At 46.4% G+C, this 16,016-nt stretch overlaps 1 protein-coding gene across 4 annotated transcripts in view; it reads left to right on the top strand.

Annotated features, from left to right (window-relative positions):
* ENOX1 (ecto-NOX disulfide-thiol exchanger 1) overlaps positions 1-16,016 on the top strand; it is a 409,938-nt gene that overhangs the window by 296,747 nt on the left and 97,175 nt on the right. For 3 of the 4 annotated variants that reach the window (XM_089303638.1, XM_089303637.1, XM_051850649.3), the window contains 2 exons: positions 7,907-8,013; positions 12,243-12,360. In XM_089303638.1, coding sequence (XP_089159764.1) covers positions 7,907-8,013; positions 12,243-12,360 — 225 coding nt within the window. The remainder of the gene's footprint in view (positions 1-7,906; positions 8,014-12,242; positions 12,361-16,016) is intronic. The other variant, XR_016212892.1, reaches the window with a different exon arrangement.

Raw genomic sequence — 16,016 nt, 5'->3', positions numbered from 1 at the left:
GCAGAGAACTGAATCAGAAGTGGAGCAGCCAGGACTAGAACCTGCACGCCAGTATGGGATGTTGGCATCATAAATGGTAGCTTAACCTGCGGCGCCATGACACTGGCCTCTCCTCCACAAACTTACAGAGAGGTAAGTGAAACCATTGAAAATTTTATTTGCCTGTAAGTTTCAGCCCAGAGATCCTTTAAGCCTTTCTAGCCTCCTGAGGTACCCTTGCAGCAGTTCTCATGCTGTGATTCACTGGAGTTCTTTGTGCAGAACCGTCTCCTCCCAGGGTTTGAACTTGGGGCTGGCCACATCTTTGGCCTTTTTGTACACAGTGTCTGGTACAGCATCTGGCATGATACCCACGACAGGGCTCCTGAGACATGGGGCACAGTATAACGGTGATAGCAACATGATTTGAAATCGGCTAGGTGTAGTTTCCATTCCCAACTGCACCCCTTACTCAGTATATGACCTAGGACAAGTAGTGATACCTCTTCATGCATTTCAGTTTCATTAGCAATGAAGTGGCCATGATAATAGCACCTGCTTCCGAGGGTGGCTAGGAAATTTACATGAGACAATGTTTGAAACCAGGGGTTTGCAGGGCTTGTTAAAGCGCAGGCTGTGGGGCCCACCCTCCAGGGTCTGAGTCAGCCATCTGGAGGCTGAGCTTGTGCATCCCTAATGAGTTCCCTGGTGACTCTGAGGATGCTGCTCCAGGACCATGCTTTGAAAACAGCAGTTTTAAATCATCGGGCATCACGCCTAGCCCCGTAAGTGCCAAGAAATGAGAAACAGCCACTAACCATGACAAGATTCTCATAGCATGAATAATGTAGTTAGTGGAGACCCAGAGGAAGCCAGGGTCCCTGGGGTCACAAAGAAGAGGCTGGTGTTGTGGCACAGTGGGTTAAGCCACTGCTTGGGATGGCAGCATCCCCTGCAAGAGTACTGGTTCAAGTCCTGCCTGCTCCGCTTCTGAACCAGCTCCCTGCTGACACGCAGGGGAAGGCAGCAGAAGGTTGACCAAGTGTTTGGGTGCCTGCAACCCATGTGCAAGACACAGACAGAGGTCCAGGCTCCTGGCTTCAGCCTGTACCAGCCCTAGCTGTCACGTTATTTGAGGAATGAGTCAGGAGATGGACGATCTCCCTCTCTCTCTCTCTCTCTCTCTCTCTCTTTCTCTTGTCTGTCTCTTCCTCTCATTGTCACTTTGTCTTTTAAATAACTAAATCTGAACGAATAAGAAAAGCTCCCCAGAAACCTGATTTTTCTGTGCCCTTCCTCCTGGAGGCCCACTCTTAACAGTGATTCTGCTTCCGATAAAAGGGCCAGACTTGTTTCTGTTACTTGTAATGGAAACTGCAAATGTAGATATTGCTGGTTCAGAGAACTGGCTAGCCTGTAATTGATGCCTTTTCTCATCCGCCAGGAATACAAAATGAAGTTTGATTATCCACTGTTGGCAACAGGTAAACAGTGTGATAAACGCTTGGTGGGTATAAATTGGAGTCCAATTTGTCCGTGGCTCTCCAAATTAAAAATTCAGATCCTCTTTTATCCTGTGGACTGCTGGGAACTTTTTATAAAGATTCTTAGAGAAGGATGTCAGAAGCTATGTCTGAGAATGTTCAGTGCAGCTTTGTTAATAACAGGGGATTGCATATGCACGGATTTCCAAGATACAGTAAGTGAAAGGAGGCCAGATACACAGCAACATGTGTGACAGCAACAGCTCTGTGTAGGTATAGAAGATAATGCATAAACAACACACACACTGTGTTCTCCAGGAAGTTTTTCTCTGGGTGGATTTTCTGCCATCTGGTCACAGCGATTTCTGCTGAAGACAGAAGCCAGCAGGGGAGGGAGACTTGTGCTTTTCATTTTGTCCCTTTCCCCACCATGGACATGTGTTTTATTTAGTCAAGAGGGATAAGCTAGGCAGGGGATTCCTGGGGCTTAAAAAGCCTGATAGATGCTTTATATTGTAAGGAACCATTGCGACTATAATCTCATGGATTTTTTGGTTGTGTTGTTTTTCAAAACATTTGAATATAGGAATTCATTAGGGGATCTACAGTTTCCTGAAAACTACCAAGATTTATGCATCTCAAAAAAAAATCACTATCTGTCAAATATCTTTGTATCTAAGCCGTTTGACCATTCCCCGCTTGCTTGAAATTCGCTAAAAGCCATCCTGTTTGTTTTCTGCCAGTTTGTTCAGCATGATCCACTTTCCTCTACCCACACTGCACTCCCTGAGAGAACTGGACGCCTGACCTCCTCTGTCCAGGGGCACAGAAACCCCGTGACTGCTTGCTGGTGCGCTGGCCCTGGTTTAACAGCGCTTGAGGTCACATGGGGCTGTTTTTACCCATCTCAAGACAAAACCCCGGAATGCCCTCTTTCCCCCTCAATTTGAAATGCCACTCCGTGCCTCCGTTCCCTGCGCTTCCCAACAGGCTGATTGGCAGGCTCTCCGTGCTGAGGATCCAGGAGTGTCTTTTGTAGCAGCTTCCTCTGGTGTTTGACACTTAAGCGCCCTCTTCTTAGATAATGTCTCGCTTCTCTGGATGTCCCGAAATCTGAACTCTTCACTGTATTCCCTCTGTTCGCAATCCCTATGTCTACTGCCAAGGTTCTTCAGCCCCAGCGCCACATATAATGTCTTGTAGTTTCTTTAGTCCCTTCTCCCCAATAAAAGAATTCCACCCTAGCTTTTAGTGTTTAGAAACAGCTGTAGCCAGCTGGGGCAGGGGAAGTCAACTATTTCATTCGTTACTGTCTTTGAAAATCTCTTAGGAGCTTTTCATGGAGGATTGGAAAGATGTTATCCCTTAAACGAAAAAAGTTTCCTCTGAACCCTACAGAGTTAAGGCTCTCTCATGAGCCCAGAATACATTAGAAACAAAACTCAGGCTTAGAAGATTTGTTTGAGGTGCTTTCTTTAGGCATCCTACTGCCTGTAAGAAGTTAATCTGTTTCTTTAGATATTTGGGATACTCAATAGGTTTAGGGATCTTTTACAGCTGTTTAACTTTGGCACAGTGATGAGGGAGGTACAGGGATGGGGAGAAAGAATGCAGTGAAGGAGAGAGGGCTGTGTTGGTAGTCTCTGAAGGAGCCTAACCTTCCATTCCCATCACTTCCAAAGCTTGTCTGCTCAGAGCTCGGGGTGGAGCAGCAGGTGCAGCCCAGAACGCTGAGATTTCACGCTGGGAGGCCTGCTTTCTCCAGGGTGCTTGTCTAAGCATGGTCTGTCCCCATGGGCTTTGCTAAGAACAAGGACAAGTACTTCTCAAGGTACTTCATGAAGTTCCCTGTCAATGAAGAAGTGTGCTTTAATTCAGCGAATGCCCAAATGTCGAGGGGGGGAAGTGCAAAGGTTGAATTACTCAGTTTTATGATTTTTTAAATATGTGAAGCATGTACACACATATGTGCATACACATGCATGTTCTGTGGGCTTATGTATGTCCACACATGCTCATGTGTGAGCTCATGAGCAGTTCCTGGCGGGGCTCTGCAGCTACACAGAGTGCTTAGTGGTGTCAGCAAGTCTCCATGAGTCGGTTATGTTTATTCACTCCCACTGGGCGTGCGGGGGTGGGGGGGGGGGCTCTTTATGCCATCTAAAACTGGTATTCATGTATGCTTTTGAAGAATTCACCATGTTTATTTTCTTGCGATCCTCAAATTATCTACTTCAGGACAAACACTCAAAACCGAACTTTGGGGAACAGACCTGCTAGGTATAGAGAGCTCTTTCTGTTGATATGTTCAAAACTTTGGAGTGATCTTTCTTAAATAAATAAGTAGCCATCATAGAACAGTACTGATGCTTTTTACCTGACACAGAACCCGGTGAGGCCTTCAGCTGCCATTCTAAAGACCACTAAGGTGATGAATGTCCTAGGGCAGGGGCTGAGCTGATATTTTTTTTTCTGCTTGCAGCATAGCTTATGTGAAAGCTGCTTTCTCTGGACAGGTGCTGGTGCATCTTGTTTGCTATTTTTCTCTTTCTCTGAGAAGTAGAGCTTTGATGATACCACTTGTAGTTTAGTTAGTAACTACTTGTTGCTTGATTGTGCATAGAGCAGGTAGTATAACTTACACTAGAGAAGTCGCACGTGGCATCCTAATTCTCTTTGGTGTTCCATGCCATAGACAACACACAGTGTAGGGTCCACACTGGTGACATCAGTACTAGCAGTCTTCCTGATTCATGATCTTTAAAATATGTTGTCTCTGAATCACATTCATTGGGGATAGTCTTTGAGGGGGTTCCCCCCAGTGATGCTGAATTCCCGCTGATCTAAGCACTCTTTCAGAGTCCCTTCATATGCCCAAGAACTTACATTTGCAAGACAAGTGGCTGGCTCCGGGGCAGTCTGCAGAAATGGGAGAAGCATACCTGGCCATGTCAGTACTCCAAGAGTATTTTCAAACCTGTTAGATTTGCAAATATGTCAGGGAAAAGTATAAAAGTTTGTAAGAAAACTGCATTCAGTATTGCTTATGTCACTGGAAAGAATACGCGTACAATCACAAGAAGTGGAGATAGCCCAGGAAATTTCCAACATCTATGCATTCTGACTTATTTCAGAACTCCCAGCCCATATTTCAGTTCCATCCAGATGGGTTGCCGGCATTCTCAAACTCAGCAAGTCCAAAAGCAAATTCCTTGTCTTCTTTCTCAGAACTCCCTCTGCTAATTCTCTGGCTGTCTGAATGCTGCCCCAGCTCCAGTCCTGCAGGTCTCTTTTGTCTCCTCTTTCCAGGTAGCAATGCCTTGTGCTATCCCCTCTCCCTGTCCAATGGTAACTTGTCTCACCTTCCACTCCTTAGCCTCTGCCTTAATTCAAGCTAACATCATTTTTTCCAAGCAAATCCGACTCAAAATGCATGCCTCCTGGACCCGTGGAATCAAGTTCACAGTCTGTATTAGCATACACAGTTCTCCCTGATTTGTTCTCAGCCAACATTGACCCCACCCCCACCCCCACCCCACCTGCTACTTTCCTGTGGTCCTTTTGCCACTCCCTGCCAACCTTTGAGTAAGTGGTTGGTGCCTTCTCTGCTGAGCAAGCATTGCATCAGCAGGTGTGACCTGGCAGAAATGTGGCCTTCTTTGGGGGATGTTCCCTGGTTTCCACCCAGCCACTTAGTTATTCTGTTCTCTGGGTCCCTAGAGCAGTCATCCATAGGTTACTTATCTGCTCGCCTTTCTTTCTCCCTCAGAGACTGTGATCTCGTCAAGGGTGAGGAATATGCCTGAATCATATATTTCTAGCAATCACTCAAGCATCTGGTACCTGATAGGACCCCAGATGTTTGTTGAATTAGTGAGGGATGAATTGAACTCATGCCCTGGAATGTGTTAGTCACAGGAGGCACTTCCCTCAATCAGATAATCTCTGCAATATACATATGGTTTGAACAGAGGTTAGAGGATCTGGTTTTACCCTTAAACTGGTGCAGTATTAGGCCATTGGGTATTGGGTGTCTAACTGTCTGCCCTTCTGTCCTCCTCCGTGTGCCTTCCTAGTCTCTTACCTTTATACAATCGTTTTATAAACACATGATTTTCTCTTTAGTGTGTCTTTATTAATAGCTTCTCCTGGCAGAATGCAGAATGTTGACGACCAGCCTCCAACCCCTCAGTCCTGGTATCAAGACACCCTTTCTCTTCCTCTTCCCAGTGATGCCAATCAAAGAGCTCTGCTGGGCTGGGCATTCGGCACAGCAGTTAAGACGCTGGCTGTGACTCTCACATCCCATATCAGAGTGCCTGGGTTTGAGTCCTAGCTGCACTCCCAGTTCTAACTTCCTGACAGTGTGGAGCCTGAGGAGCCAGCAGCTGATAACTAAAATAATCGGGTCCATCCCAACCACTTGGGAAACCGAGGATTGGTTTCCTAGCTCCTAGCTTCAGCCTAGTCCATCTCTGGCTTTTGTGGCTATTAGAGGAGTAAACAAACAGATAGAAAATCAATATTTCTCTCTCTTTGTCTTTCAATTAAATAAAATATTTGTGTTTTTTTTTAAATAGCTCTGCTATTAAAGGCAGTGGAATCTATTACTCTTTCATAATCTCATGACCACCACCTTGCCAGATAATCTCATCTGACAGTGGATTTAGGGTTGTTTCTGTGCTGCCCCTGCAAAGAGCAGTTGAAATCCTCCATGATCCCAGCCAGTGCACAGACAAAACAAGCAGAAAGCCCATGAGGTCGAGCTGAACAGGTTTTGTCCTCCACCAGCTGTGCTCTGCGGTGGGGGCTGCGGGTCGGGCGAAGTTCAGCATTGGGAGCATCTCGAGGTGACAAGTCTGGAAGTCCCACTTCCTCCAGGTGAGGATGCGGAGGGAAGAAGCCACATGCAGTCAGAGAGAGTGTGACTCAGGCGAATGGAAAATCCTCCCATCCAAATTGGGTGAAACAAATTCCTGTGAAATAATGACAACGTTTGCTAAATAAAGACAGTTGGAGTTGGGCTCCCCTGAGGTGGAAAACAGTCAACATAAAAGCCTCCTAGGAAAATTACCAGTAGCTTGAGACGTAGTTGCCTATTAGCGTGGTGAGACATTCACGGTACTGCAAGTGGAGAGAATCTACCTTGTGTCCTCTGCTCCATCATCCGCTTGTTTACTTTGTGTGCTGACTTTTAAAACTGTGTCACCAAAGTATTCGTCTTCTATGGGGATGACTCTGTTACTCTCTGCCATCCTTTGGACACCAAAAGTTTTAGGGGAGCTTTGATGTCCTTTTCATAATAGAGCCTTGGGAATCATGAAAGATTTATATTGATGGGGGTTAGTATTTATGAGAAGCTAATTTCAGTTGTGCCTTTCTAAATATTTAGAAGTCCAAACTTAATTATATGATTAAGTCAGTGCTCCAATTTTCTTAATCCCATAGTTACTAGCTCAATAACTGTTGAAGCAATATTGGCTTGCTTGACTCGACCCCTAACATGTATTACTAAGAGCCCATGCCTTTTTCTATGCAGTTTTGTTCATAACCATCAAATTGATCATTCCAGTAGCACCATGCTTAGAAGCAACAGAAGTGCTAAATGAAATCAAGGTGGTAGAGTCAGAACTTTAAGTGGTTTGAAAAACAGCGGGAGGGGTGCTTACTGAAGGATATATTGGAATAACCATGAGTGCAAGTGATTGTGATGAACTATAGATGGTGCCCAATGGTGTTAAAATAAGACCTGCATGCCAGGACTGCTGACATGAGCCTGGGTCTGCTCGGACTTGGATGTGGTGGCTCCTATTTCCTGCCAGCAGGCTGCAGAGCTGGTTGCAGTCTGTGCAACAGAGAATCAAAGAAAGGAGCCACAGATGAAAACTGGCCCCTGAGGTTGAGGGGAGATATGATAACAACTGTTCATTGCCCTAGCTTGGGACGCGGACAAGGTAACGTCTTCTGACATTAAGTCCTTGAGATGGAGACCAAAAGAGGAAAAGATACATGGTTGGCTCTTCCCCACTTAGCCACTGCACCCCGGCTTCACTTCTACGTACCCAACCCAGGAACTGCTATTTATGTATGTGTCTATCTCCATATGCCCACACTGCTGTCTATATTTCTGTAGATCTAGGTACATAGATATATCAAATCACATTTTAAAACAAGAGCTGAAGGATGCTTGGAAGTAGATGCCCATGAGCTTTTCTCAGTCGTATTTAGAGTTTGGTTTAACCTAAAGTTATGGAGACAGACTTGAAGGGAGACATCCCCAACCTTGCTAAAATGTAAGTACAAAAAGGCACAAAAGGGATGGATATTGATGATGTTGTTTCTATTGCAACATCATCCATAGACTCCTAGTGTCTTTGCTTTGCTTCCCTATGGTGATCACAACATAAATTACTTGTCTTGTTTGACTTCCTTGTTCACCAAAGTTGAGCAGATTGTGGCCGTTTTCAACGCTTCTACCAGACAAAAAGCTTGGGACCATTTCTCGAAAGCTCAGCGCAAGAACATAGACATTTGGCGAAAGCATTCTGAGGTTGGTGATTTTATGATTATTTTTTAACCACCATCACACAGCTGGATTGGCAGGGAGTAGTGTGGCTGCAGCCATTATGGTTTTTGTTACAAGGGGCAGTCTTCTTGCCATTGTTCTGTCTCGTTGTCAGCTCCAACTCAGATTTATCCCTTGTGCAGAAAAGCAGCTGACTTAATACTTAAAGGAGAGAGCATTTTTCTCTCTCTGCACAGGGAGAGAAGAATCTCTTTTGTTGATGGTAAAGAGCTTGGAAATAAACAAAGACACTTTGCCTAATAAAGCATTTATTATTTTAATATAGAAAAGTAGTTTTTAAGTACAGATTATTTTTCAGTGTTCTATGTGCTGATGATGGTTTACTCTTTGGGCTAGAAATGGCAAGTATGCCTTTCCATCCAAGTCTTCTCATTATAGCAATGTTTTACCCATGTACTAGCCATTGCGTCCTGTCACTCCCTCTGCCCAGAACAAATGCCTCAATGCATGTGTGAAGTGTGAGTATCTAACCCCAAGGAAACAGTACAGAACTTGACCTTCATTTGCCACCTAGAAACGCCAAAAAAGTGCCATTAGTCATGGTCATCCAGCTGTTATTTTTAGCTCTACAGTGTAGTGTACGCTTTGAACCTGTAATTTAAAAGTAAGTATACTGTCTTTGTTTGCTTCTTTTTTTTTTTCAATGAGAGAATGTTTTTCATTTGGATGCCTCTCCATCTGCAGCATGTTAATATTAAAGTTCTCTAATGATATTCCCCTCTTTCAAAATCCCAAACTTATAGAAGGTAAGGTTTATTTATTTAATGATTTTGACTCACACTTGTAAAATAAGTGTTTTATATTGAGTTTGAGGAACCACAAAGTACTGTGATATCAATCATTTGGGTGACATTTTAAGTGCCCATTAACTAATGCTAAATTACAGTAGAATACCAATGGCACTAGATGTAACATCCACATGAATACCAAATGAATTCCTTATTATCACTGTTATTATGGTGCATACTGAATGACTTCACAATAATGGGACACTTAAAATGCTAGTGCAATTTATTGTTAAGAAGGGCATTTTTTATTTTGTTCACTAACGCCTGAGAAGGTGGTTGGTGACTGATATAATTCTCCTCCTCTGTTCAGGATTATGAGTAAGGAGGGGTGGGGTCTCTCTTTAATTTTTCAAGGATCAGAAAAACGAAGAGTGCTCTCCTGGTATTCTGTCTGCCACTGAATCGAGACCCAAGGCTAAGTCACTTTTCAGGAGAAGAAAATAAATAAATAAAAAGTAATAAACACCTTCATCTGCGACATGATGCACACATTGAGGGCTATGAAAACAAACTGGCATCGATGAACTGTGATCGCATTTGGGGGCTGATCAGTCCATGAGTTGTTTACTTTCTACTTTTCACATAAAAACCAAACGTGGTTAAGAGAAATGTCCAGAGAAAGGCAGGTGGCATGATACTGAGCAAACCTGGGCACAACAAGGCCATTGTCACTTTGTAAATGTCGACCTAAGTCAGCGCTGCCCCACGTGACTCCACTTCCTGCAATGCCTTGGCTGTGCTGCGCGGAGCAGGCCCCGTGAAGGCTGGCAGTGTGCTCCCAGGTTGCCTGCTTGCTTGGCTTGGCACCAGGAGGCGGCAGTGGATGCTCTAGCAGGATGGAAGGCGTGCACGCCTCAAAGGCGCTCCTGGAAAGGGTCTCTGTGCCTTCGAACCGCCACTTCCAACACCTCTTTTGATATACATTAGGAAATAGAATTCTAAATTACCTTTGATTTTCTCTCCTACATGTTACCTAATTGATTAAATACCAGCTGGTAATTTAACATTGTGGATGATTTCTCAGTTGCATATAAGCTTGATAATTGGCTTGATTTTTTTTTTACTGCATTCCCATGTACCGCATCCGCTAATTACCTGCAACACCTCTACAGATGTATTAGAGTGTACCAGTGATTTACTGCTGAACTCGAGGCACGCTGTGCGAGCACCCTCCTTCCCCCTCCCCTGCGCCCTTCCCCCACAGCAACTACAGTATGGCAGTTTGTCATTAATTGCAGGGACTAAACAACAGACCCTTTCGGCCTCATTTATTCTCTCCACCTGACTTTTTCTTGTTCCAGATATTTCTAAGCCACCCCTATGGGAACTGGGCTCTTTGTCAGTGGACGAATTAGCTGTCCACAACCTAAAAATTTCCCCACTAATCGTGTGTGGCACCTGCCTCCGAGGCCTGAGGGCATTATTTAGGGCAGAAATGGCCCCTCTTTCTGCCAGGTGGCACCGTCAAATAAGGTGGCCTTCCAGAGCTTCCCTGCGATTGGTGGCCCTGGCCCTGCACCCCAGATTTCACCCCTTCTGTGTCCGAGGCAGTGGTGACTCCCACAGTGCAGTGCTGACCATCCAATACCGCCAGCTGTGAATAGTGTGCTCCTGTCAAGCTGCTGTTGAAATCTGTGTGCAAAGGAGAGAACAGAATTGAGAACCACTAGCACAGGCTGATACCCACACATTGCTGAATGGGCAGTCGAGCTGTATTTAAAGTCATCCACTAGTAAGTTATGTGACATAACCTAGACTTCCTGTTACTCATAGGCTTGCTTATTAGAATATGGCTTTTCTGTAGACACTTCAGGTTAAACGGGGAGAAGGGAAAACAGAGCCTTCTCCCTGTTTTAATTCTTTCAGGGAGTAATACATGTAAGAATAGAATGCATAAGGACGGCCAGCGCCGCGGCTCACTAGGCTAATCCTCCGCCTAGCGGCGCCAGCACACCGGGTTCTAGTCCCGGTCGGGGCGCCGGATTCTGTCCCGGTTGCCCTTCTTCCAGGCCAGCTCTCTGCTGTGGCCAGGGAGTGCAGTGGAGGATGGCCCGAGTGCTTGGGCCCTGCACCCCATGGGAGACCAGGAAAGGCACCTGGCTCCTGGCTCCTGCCATCGGATCAGCGTGGTGCGCCGGCCGCGGCGGCCATTGGAGGGTGAACCAATGGCAAAGGAAGACCTTTCTCTCTGTCTCTCTCTCTCACTGTCCACTCTGCCTGTCAAAAAAAAAAAAAAAAAAGAATGCATAAGGATTCACAAATATGAGAGGACCTCAAAAAGTTCATGAAATTAAAAGGTGAATATATTTTGGTGCAAAAAGATGTTGAAATCCTATGTATAATTTTTCATAATGCACATTTTCTGCGAACTCTTTGAAGACCTCTCATTTCCCGTACACAGTTAGGTACAAAATAATGGTATAGTTATTTGGTGTAAATGATTACGATGTCCTGATTTGAGGCATAGCAGTAAAAAATTTATTGTGTTACTCTAAATTTTACAGTGAGTTTTTGCATACATTATTACATTCTAATTGCCTTGTAATGTTATTATTATTCCCTATTCATGAATGAGTAGACAGAGTCTCCGAGAAATAAAATGACTTGATTGCAGTCACACTCCAGTAAGTAGAGAAAGCAAGAGATGTCCCAAGATCTGGGGCTCTCAGTCTAAAATGGGCTAAAGTACCCATCACCTTCTGAGTTTTCAGTTTTGGACATCTGAATGGTATGTGTGTGTTGGGGTGTGTATGTGTATGAGTGTGTGAGAGAGAGAGGAGAGAAAGAAGATAGAGAAAGAGAGAGAGGAGAGAGCGGGAGAGAGAAATCGAGATCACACAGGCCCATACATATGCAGGGACACTCTTTATGTGACAAATAATAGTGGCCGACATCACCAGCTTTTAGCAAAGCAAGTGTCAGGCTTGATGCTAAGTCTCTTGCATGCATTCGCTCATTCCACGCTCAAAACTATCACAGTATCCCACGGAGCATTTCTTCAATTACACAGCAGGTCAGTGGCAGGCCAGACCAGACCTCTTTAGAAGTCCAATGCTCATGCTCATTCCAGTTAACTGCGGGTCCCGCCGGGCTGCCACGTAATAGGCCTTGCTGTGTGGTCCCTGAGATAGCCCTGCTGGGTAGATGGTATTAGCCCCTTTTAGACAGACAAGGAAATTTTCGTCCTGGTTGTTGACAAGCAGGGATTGATGCCAAGTCTGACACCCAAGGCGCTGCCGTTTGCTCTGCCCCTTGCCATTCCAGGTTAGGTGAGGCAGTGTTGGGGAGGTCAAGACTTGCGACTCTCAGCATCGCTGGGTCAGTTGTGCCACACGCAGAGACCCGCGGGGACGGCATGCCGAGGCGCGCCCTTGACTCTGACAGCAGCCTGTCCTCTGCTTTCAGGAGCTCCGGAACGCTCAAAGCGAGCAGCTCATGGGCATCCGGCGCGAGGAAGAGATGGAGATGTCTGACGATGAGAATTGTGACAGTCCTACCAAAAAAATGAGAGTCGACGAATCAGGTAACGCGGGTCGCTGCTGCATACCCCGGGGGTGTCAGCACGGGCGTCCACAACTCGCATGGGGACTAATTGGGAAAGAGCCAAATAACTCACTCATATTTAGAGTTGTGTTAAACTTCCATCTTCAAGTGTCTCCACCTTTTATTAATAGGACTTTAAGCTCCTGCTTAGGAATGCAGTGATTTAAATTGCTCCAGTTGTTTCTCCACACGTAGATCCGGGGCTATTATCCATTTTTCAGGGATGTTGCCTGTCCCCATAAAAATCTTTTTCCAGAGTGTGGCAGCCACAGCTGCGGCTGAATCAGAGATAAAATTTGGTTTCAGTCGGTGGACTTCTTATTTGGGAATTGCTTAATCCCCGAAGAAGCTTCCTTGCCTCTGAGCCAGCATGCTGGAAAATTAGACATTTTTTTTCTGATATATTTGAGTTCACCTAACCAGTAATCCAAAGGGTGGCCCCCTTTGGTTCCATGCGAGGGCTGTCACTTCTTGAGTGGAGAAAGGGAGAGAAGTTCAGAGAGAACCTGGCTTTGTGTGCTCCGTCTGCCCCGAGATGCTGATTAAACCTCCATCCTTGAATTGCATGGGAATTCCTAGGTTAGGGAAATATTGGCTCACAACCTGAGAAACGGGGGAGCTGGTTTGTCCGAGGGGAAGGGCGTTGCATACAGGACAAGGGAAGAGCCACAGTTGCCACTGTTGCCAAGAGAGAGTTCAATGAGAAATGGGTTTGATCCACCTCCTGTGGCCTACCTCCTACCTCGGGCTTTTTCACAGAGGGGCTGCAGGTGATCATGAGGTTGTTGGGCTCATTAATTGGTAAATGGAAAACTCAAGACGGCAGAAGGGTCAGTTCAATCTGGATCCAGTTGTCGCGTGGTCACGTTGCTCCGCTTCTCCAGGGCTTAAGAAGTGAATGCCAGAGGCATCAGTGAGGATCACAGGACGAAGCTCCTGCACCCAGGCACGTGGGGAGGAGGCCTTTATTTCCTTAAGGCAGTGGTTTTCGAAAAGCGGGGTCTCCAGCCCAGGGACATAAGCATCATCCAGGAACTCGATAGGAACAGAAATTTGCAGGCCCCACCCCAGGCCAGCTGAATCAGAAACTTCTAAGGGTGGGCAGTGGAGAAGCGAGGAGCAGCAGCCCTCTGTGATTGGCGCCCTCCGGCGAATTCTGATGCTGACGTTGGAGAGCCACTGCTACCCAGAATCTCCCTTCATCCTCCCATTCCATTCTCCCAACTCTTTTTCCCAAGGGACTTGAGGAATTTATCATGCAAGTGGAGAGGACTTTGTTGGCGGCTGCTGCTTCATGGTGGCGGGGACACTGCTTGGCTTGCCCAGCTTCTGCTTGGCCCAGATGTATGTCCCCACCCTTTCCTTGAGGGCCCGTTTGTCCTTGGAGGCCTTGGAGCAGCTCCACAGCTCCGCTGTCCTATGGGACAAAGCCACACACCTCCCAGATCGTGTCCTGCAGGAACTTGGCATACTCGGTGAAGCGCCCAGACTTGCGCATGTTCCTGGTTGCCTGTGGCCTTTCTGAGGCTTGCCCAGAGCTACACTGCTGTGCTACAGTGCCTGCTGGAGTGGCAGTCGTTCCTTGAAACCTCTTGGAAACTCAGCACCCAAGTGGACTATGCCACTGTTTTCTGATGCCGTATCTATCCTTTGTCCTGACATCTGTGTGTCCATGCATGTCTTTCGTTAAGCTGATGCCAGATGTCTTCAAACTTCCAGATTCCTGGGTTTGGCCTTGTTTATTTGCAGAGACCACCCCCCCCCCCTTCCCCACAGCATCTCTGTTCTGTAATTCTCCATGTAGCAAAAGGAAGAAGTGAGTATGTGCAGGATCTTAAATTCGGTAGGATCTACAGATAAGTAAACAAGATGTGTTTCTCAAAAAAAAAAAAAAAAAAGAACTTTCAGCATTTTTGATGTGTTTAGACAAGGGGCAAGGCAAGCAAGACACATCGTTATAAGGTGGTGTAGAAGAAAAGAACTGAGTTGGTTAGAGATTCTGATTTGCACCTGTCGCTTTGCGGGTGAGGGACGTGGGGGAACATTTCTCTTTAAACAACCCATTGATTTCCCAAGTAAGGTTTGCACATGATCTCATAGTCTGCCTAGAACAGGCCCAGAATAACAGTAATGGCTCTGAACAGGATGCCCACTGAGGAGGTATCATAAGCCAGGGCAGCGAGTGTGTGTGTGCAGGACCAGCCTGGCCTCTCCCGCAGAAGTGTCCAGGGCACGTGGAGAAGCCACCATGTGGCAGGGACCAGAAGTCACCCCCGGAGACATCACTGAAGAGCCCCCTTCCCAGGCCTCTCCCGGTCTATCCCACAGGCCTCTGTCAACAGCAAAAAGTAGTGCCCGAACTTCTAGAAGCTTCTGCCAGGCTTGTTGCTCCATCAGCAGAATCACTGAGTGTGGATGCAGCGCAGGTCATGTCCCAGGTGGGAGAAAGACAGGAGAGAACTGGAGTTCAGGCGCCAGGCCCACGGAGTGCAAAAGCCTTCCCTTGCTTTTCTGAATGAGGCGGCCCAGAGGGTGCCTCCTGTGGTTTCTGGAAGGAAGAAGCACAAGGCTGCTTACAGGGAAGGGAAAGCCACTGACTTGTTTTTTTCTTTTTAACCCCACGAGGCCCTGAAGATCCCGCCCAAAGGCAGGCAGCCATCCCTTCAGCCCTGGTGTTGGAGGACCGGCATGACAGTCTAATGACTGCACCGTCGACAACTCCCTGCGACTCCAGGGACAGCACCGCCTGTGCTGCTGCTTAGATACAAATTTCCAGTCCCCTGCCCAGGAGCAAGTCCCCCAGGGAACTGCCCAATGCCGCACCGGACCTGAAATCCTCAGGGCTTTAGGAATTCTTTGCCTGTCTCTTCTTTGCTGAAACACTGGGATTTTTGTCTCAGACCTCCTGGGCAGTAACTGATGCAGAATTCTGAGAAACTCCACAGGGGAATAAATATCCTTGGCTTGGGGGATCCTTGTTGCAGGGAGGCTGTGGTGATCCCCTCCCCCACTCCTGGCTAGTCTTTGCTTGTGAATTTCCCTAGGAGGGTCGAAGGTTATCCTGTACTACCCTGCATGCATTTCATTTTGGGCGGTGGTGGGAAGTTGGAGGGAGAGAGAGATGGAAAGAATTGGCTTGCTGTGGTTTCTAGAAAAGGCACAATTTAATATGTAGTAATTTGTAGGGTACCTTGGACTTGCTTCTTTTGTTAAAAAAAAGTGTTTAAATATAGCTGTGCTTTTTTGGTACTGGAGAGTATCCCATTGAACTTCCCCTCTTTACCACAAAGAATCATTGACAGCATGTCTTTGGCTTGAGCCGCCCAGTTGCCACCATAACTCTGGTCCTGGACGGGCAGTGCACTGCCTCCCCCATTGAGTCCTAAAGGGGAAAAGGAGTTTAGGGTAGAGCCAAACCAAGACACTGATAACCATGGAAATAGGTTTTCTCTATACGTTTGAAAACCATGACAGATTCGTCAATGCATCCATTCAAAAAGGCTGATATCCTCTTACGAAGCCGGTGAAAGAAGTTTTTGATAATTCAACTTTCATCACTTCTCGGCCTTTTGGCTAAGATCAAGTGATAATTCAACTTTACTGTTGTTTAGTCTGTATCCTCCCGGAGTCAAGCCA

This window comes from Oryctolagus cuniculus, chromosome 9 (genome assembly GCF_051225735.1).
Source record: "Oryctolagus cuniculus isolate XC-2025 breed Fujian yellow rabbit chromosome 9, ASM5122573v1, whole genome shotgun sequence".
Lineage (NCBI taxonomy): Eukaryota > Metazoa > Chordata > Mammalia > Lagomorpha > Leporidae > Oryctolagus > Oryctolagus cuniculus.
This window is presented reverse-complemented; position numbering and strand designations above follow the sequence as displayed.